The sequence below is a fragment of the Pinus tabuliformis genome, chromosome 4_2, assembly GCF_031772625.1.
Source record: "Pinus tabuliformis cultivar Carrire ecotype Pingquan chromosome 4_2, CPIR1, whole genome shotgun sequence".
NCBI lineage: Eukaryota > Viridiplantae > Streptophyta > Pinopsida > Pinales > Pinaceae > Pinus > Pinus tabuliformis.
The window spans coordinates 759,849,549-759,855,867 of record NC_142304.1 but is presented as its reverse complement, the minus strand read 5'-3'; the positions used below and the strand labels follow the sequence as shown (position 1 = coordinate 759,855,867).

Below are 6,319 nucleotides of genomic sequence, written 5' to 3'. Positions count from 1 at the left end.
CTCTTCTGGGTGGATTGCATTGACAGATTCAATGGTCTTTGGACCCTCTCCTCTTCTCCTCACAAACCCCTACGACAAGTTCAGGGGAAGAAGGCCCTTCAATGCTCCAGCCGCCTCTCAACTTGGATCTGCAAAGGAAAGCAGAACCCTGATCCTTCACCGCATTTCAGATCCAGATCAGGCTTATCTTCGGCAAAACTCAGCTACATTGGGTGAACTCGTCGGATCTAGTGCAGAACCTCAAGAATGCTCTGGATCTCAAGTTGGGGATACCTTCTGCAGCTCAACGACTCCTCCATGAAGGTAAACAACTTGAGGATTCTCTCCCCCTGTCTTTTTATAACATTAACAGAAATGCATCCATTACTCTTACTCTACGCTTGAGAGGGGGAGCTGTTGGACAGTCCTCCTCTGCTAAGACGTTTTCATATAAAGACGTTGTCCATGCTCAGTTGCCTAAGAAGACAGCTCCACCGGTTCAGGCACCCAAGCCTTTTCTGGTGGACAAACTTGAGGAAACCCCCTCTATTGAAATCATGCATCCATCGCTGGATGAGCAAACCCAAACGTTTGCAGAACAAGCCATTATTTGCAGGTTCAATGGGCTATGGCCGAGCACTGCCGACCTCTACCAATGGATTCACTCCAACTGGACCAACAATTGCAAGGTGTTGTTATGCTCAAAGGGCTTCTTCATAGTAGTCTTCGTTCTAGATGAGGACTACCAGAAAGCTTTTACTGCAGGCCCATGGTTCTGGGGATCAACAGGTTTATTCCTCACCCCTTGGTTCCCAGATTTCGATCCCACTACAGCAGTCATCACCAAGCTCCCCATCTGGGTCAGGCTTCCAAATCTCCCAGCACACCTATGGCATTTTGCAGTATTCCAAGGGATCGGAAATTCTCTAGGCCACTTTCTAGACACAGACGTCTCTAGAGGGGAAAAGGGAATTTACACCTTTGCCAGAATCTGTGCAGAAATAGACATGAGCAAAGGTCTCCCTGACCAGATCAATCTCAAAATTGGAGACTTCCATTGGACTCAGACCCTGGACTATGAGAACACAGCCTTTCGATGCCGTAACTGCCATCACACAGGGCACCTTAAGGGCTCTTGTCCCACGATACCTGCCCAAAAGAAGAAAGTCAGTCCTAAGCAGAAATCCAAGAGCTGGAAGCCTCATGATCCTCCCCCCATGGACGACTTTGATTTCAGCTCGGATGAAGAGGAACAGGTTGAGGAAGGAATGGAAGCAAAGCTGGCACAGGACCCTCCCTTGACCGATCCTGAGGATTCGTCTGTCCCACCAATCTCACAGAAAAGGAATCATGAATCCTCCCCCTCAGATTCAGACAAGGAGTCCTCCCCGTCAGCACAACCCAATCTGCAAATCATGCCGGTTCAGCAAAGTCCTCTTGACTGGGTCAAAGTTGGTAAAAAGAAAGGAAAAAAGTGTCGAATAACTGATTCTACACATGTTGGGTAGAATCCTCTGTTCTGCTCTTGCTCCTCTGTTCTTCTTGTCTCTTCTTGCTCAGCGCAGCTCTCTTCTCTTTTCCTTTCTAGGGGCCGAGGTGGATAGCCTATCCTTTCCGGCAGCCTGTGTTCTTGCCTCTCTTGGTTGTAACTTCTTATTGTACCATTCTTCCTTTTAATAGAATTAGTCCTTACTGAGAAAAAAAAAATATATTTGTCAAAAGAAAGAAAGTGAAATTTTATTATAAAAGAAATTTACCTATTAAAGCATTGGTTTCATGCTTGGGTCAATGGTTCTTAGGTCAAATCCTCCATTATAGGCTTATAGGGTTTATGTCAAGTGTCCTTGTCCATGTCATAAGGTAAAAGACCCTTCTTGGGCTTTTTCAATCGAGAAAAAAAAATGTTTTTATGTAAAATAAGTCATTTACGCTTCCTCCACCAAGTTGGCCTCAACCTAGGAAAGTCAACCTAATTAAGGTGCTAAATGTACTATATAAAGGCAACAACTTGACCTCATTTGAAGTACATCACCAACAAGTTCAATCTGCAGTTGTTGGAAACAAAAAAAGGTCTAAAATTCAAGGAAGAAGAAGGAAACCCTGGTGAAGAAGAAGGTGTCTTTTTCAAGCATAAGAAGTTAAATTTTTCTCTCTTTATCTCACATGTGCGAAGTTGTCGGGTTGTTGGAAGGGCCAAACTTGCAATACTATAGTTGGGTCGAAATTATGGGTTGTTGTTGGGTCGTAGTTATTGGACAAGGAGAGACTACTCAATTTTGCTTAATCATATTGGAAGGTTGACTTGGTGGAGGATGAAGGTCTTTTGGTATGGTCTAAGGTCTTGGTCTATCTCAATTTGATTAGTGGAAGAGTTTGACTTGGTTTTCCCCTAGAGAGGGGTTTTGGCCCTCGATGAGTTCCTACATTTGGTGTCATTGATCTTCATGTTTTGATTTGATGATTTCTTGATGAAAATAAGATAAAAGAAGAACATAAAGAAGATAATAAGAATACAAGAATAACACAAGTAATTATCAACATAAGAAAATATTTATGCCTTTTTTATTTTCTAACATGGTATCAAAGCTAAGGTGAAGAAGGAAGAAAAAGTAAGCTTGAAGATCTATTGAAGAAAATGGTATCGAAAGAAGGTCATTAAGGAAAAGGAATTTATAAGAAGAGAAGCCTACTATCTATAGAGAATATTGAAACTAAAATGAAGGTAGAAAACAAGCTAGAAAGGGCCTCCAATTAAAGGGCATGGAAAAAGAGGATAACTCTTATCCTCACTAAGCATAAAGTTTTGAATCTTGTTCAAGGAAAAATAAAGAAACCTACGAATGATGCAGGAAAGAAGAAGTTCATAGAAATCGAAATCTTGGCCATGAATCTGATAGTAGATGGAGTAAAGGACAACCTAATTCCATACATATCCAACATAGACTCTGCTCAAGAAATGTATGAAGCTCTCTCCAAGTTATTCACCATCAAGAACATTGGTCAAATAGATAGCCTCAAGAATGAACTAAGGACAATAAAGATGACAAAAGATGATATTGTGTCATCATATTTTGTAAGGATATCTAGAATAAGAGATGAACTCCAAGAAATAGATGAAGTTGTACCATAAAAAGAACTCGTGATTGTTGCTCTTCTAGGTCTACCAAAATCTTGGAGTGCTTTTGCATCAAGAATTAGCAATTGGAAGGATACTCCAACCTTTGAACAAATGTGGAATGCATGCAATCAAGAAGAAGCTTGCATATCATAAGAAGGAGGATGAAGAAGAAAACACCTCTAATTCCTATTCTACCCATCACAAAAAGAAGAGAACATTCAAGAAGTCCAAAGGACCAAAGAAGAAAGTTGATCTATCAAAGATTGAGTGATACAATTGTCACAAAATGGACATTACAAAAGTCAATGTCCTCGGAATCAAAGGAACAAAAAGAGAGATAGAGAACAAGCTAATGTTATTGATGCAGCTCCACCTAAGAAGAACAAGACTGAAGAATCAAAAGTCAAAGACTTATACTATTAAGTCCTCTCTTACATGTCCTTCTTATGTAGAGTTTTCTTTCGGGATTATCGCATCCATAATTCTTTGTATCGACGTTTCGAGCCATCTATTGTGGCTCATCATCAAGATAGATCAAAAAGTGTGTAAGCTAGATCTCTGTAGAATGAATAAATAGAGGTGTGAGATGGTGATGGAGTGAGAAAGATGGTAGTTGACTGTCTTAGGTTAGGTTAATTGATAATTATAAAACTTTGTAATTCATATTTATTACAGTTAGTATTTTATAATAATAATTGAATTTTAATTAATTATCATATTGCCTTTATTAATTTATTTATATTTTTAGTTTCTTAGAATTATGATAGAATGAATAGAATTAGAGATAGAGAATAATATTAATTAATCTTAATTTTACTTTGTTTTATCATGATATGAAAGAATGCTCATTAGGATTTCTATAATTTTAATAATTTTCATTTAAATATGTTTGTATTAAATTAATTTAATTATGAATGTTATTTAGGATTTCTATAATGTTAGTATTAGTTAATTAATAATTAACAATTTTATTGTAATAATTGAGTGATGTTTATTTTTATTTTATTATTTACTTTTGGAATTAAGAATGTTATTAAGATTTATTTATTTTTGTTTTTGTTTTTTTATAGATTTATGTGATATTAGTATTTAATCTAAGATTGTCATTAATTAATGATTAACTATTTTATTGTAATAAATGAATGATTCTAGTTTTATTTTATTATTAATTTTTGGATTTAATTAAGAATGTTATTGAGATTCTTGTAATATTAGTGTTTTATTATTGAATTAATAGATTTTTATATAGTAATATATATAAAAAATAATTTGGATTATTTTAATCAATTTTAATTTTATATATGATTGTTTTAAGTTATATGTTGTGATTAATGGAGACTGAGGTGGGGAGAGAGAGATAAGCAGGTTTGTTGATAAGTGTGAAAGGTTTACCGGAGAGAGGATGTGGTATTGGAGGGAGGTTGGATCAGGAGGTTAAGGTAGGAATCCAGTTGTCACTTATTTTCCATCCTTCATCTCGGTTGAGGTTGTTCGGGTGTTTTCCTATTTCTATAGCTTCTCTAAATTTTCTATGGTGATAATGATCGATTTTGGCCACTACTTTGGAGTTTTCAATACAGACATGATGATTGGTTTTACAGGAGTGTTCAGCTAGGGCTGAGGTTTTTGAGCGGTTATGTTTTATGTCAGCAGCATGCTCTTGAATCCTAGTTTGGATAGATTGACCAGTTTCCCCTATGTAGGTTTTTCCGCATGAACAAGGAACCATGTAAACTCCTTTGTGGCATTTGGGATCAACCAGATCTTTGACTGATTTAAGGCACTTGCTAATGGTATTCATGGGTTTAAAGGTGGTTTTAATGTTGTTTTTCTTTAGAATATAGGCAATTTTGTCTGTAGTACCTAATATGTAGGGGAGGTGAACCTTACTCACTTGATCGTCTATAGGTTGTCTATTTTTGGGATTCTCAGCATTCATAAAGGCTTTGATCACTTGGTGTTTATTGTATCCATTCTTTTTGAATACATTCATAAGATGGGTTTTCTCTTTCTCAAAGTGATCATGATCTGAAATACGTACAGCTCTGGTTGCTAGAGTGTTGAGAACACCAATTTTCTGAGAAGGATGGTGGTGAGAGTTGGCATGTAGGTAATGTTCTGTGTGTGTTTTCTTACGATATACCTGGTGAGATATGGAACCATCCTGGTTTCTATTGATTAGGATGTCAAGAAATGGAAGGCTTCCATTTTCTTCCAGTTCCATGGTAAACTTGATGGAATTGGATTGATTGTTCAGGTGATGCAAGAACATGTTTAATTTTTCTTTCCCATGGGGCCAGATAATGAAGGTGTCATCGACAAATATTTTCCACAGTTTGGGTTTTAATGGGGAAGATTCAATGGCTCTGTTTTCAAAGTCCTCCATAAAGAGATTCACAATGATGGGAGATAGAGGAGATCCCATGGCTACCCCACAGGTTTGTTCATAAATTTCATCTTTAAAGCTGAAGAAGGTTGATTTGAGACAAACCTCTATTAATTGGGTCGTGTCATAGGTTGTGATTTTACGGATTACTTTCATGGCTTCCTCTATGGGAATGTTGGTGTATAGAGCCTTAACATCAAAACTAACTAATAAGTCATTTGGTTCTAGGTTTAAGTGTTTGATCTCATTGATGAAGTGGGTGGAGTCTTTGACAAAGGAACTTGTGTTGCCTACCAAAGGTTTAAGTTTCTTCGCTAGGTATTTAGCCAAATGGTATGTGGGCCCTCCTATGGTATTTACAATGGGTCTTATGGGGATGCCTTCTTTGTGTATCTTCGGGGCTCCATAGATCTTGGGGGTGTAGGGGTTATTTTCTATTAGATTTTTAATGTTATGTTCTCTACTTGTTTTTATCAAATTTTGTACATTTCTGGAGATCTTTTTTATGGGATTCTTCTTTAATTTGATGTAGCAACCACTGTTTGTGAGGTGGTCTATCATTTTGTCATTGTAATCTTTTGTGTTCATAATGACTGTTGCACCACCTTTATCAGCTTTTAGGACTACAACATTAGGGTTTTGGTTTAAGGTTTTGAGTGCTAGATATTCTTGTTTGGAGATATTACTTTTGGGAGGGTTGGATTTTCTAAGAATGATAGAACAGTCCTGTCTAATAGTTTCTTTGATGTTGTCAGGTAGCTCCTTTATCCCATACTCAATGCTGCACAGAATGTCTTATTTAGGGATGGTACGAGGTGAGATGGCAAAATTTAAAC

General features: G+C 37.2%; 1 protein-coding gene across 1 annotated transcript; it reads right to left on the bottom strand.

The window, feature by feature from the left end:
* Nucleotides 1-1,104: 1,104 nt before the first annotated feature.
* LOC149171822 (uncharacterized) lies at nt 1,105-5,522 on the bottom strand. The gene is made up of 2 exons (XM_089426094.1): nt 4,992-5,522; nt 1,105-1,128 (listed from the first exon to the last, which is right to left on the bottom strand). The coding sequence occupies exons 1-2, from the start codon at nt 5,520-5,522 to the stop codon at nt 1,105-1,107; spliced, it is 555 nt and encodes a 184-aa protein (XP_089282220.1).
* Between the last annotated feature and the right edge of the window lie 797 nt (nt 5,523-6,319).

Coding starts and splice junctions, on each gene's coding strand:
- LOC149171822 (XM_089426094.1), bottom strand. CDS start 5,522: ATGGGATCTCCTCTATCTCCCATCATTGTGAATCTCTTTATGGAGGAC. Junction 1,129..4,991: donor GACAACCTATAGACGATCAA/GTGAGTAAGGTT, acceptor TCTTTTGGGCAG/GTATCGTGGGACAAGAGCCC.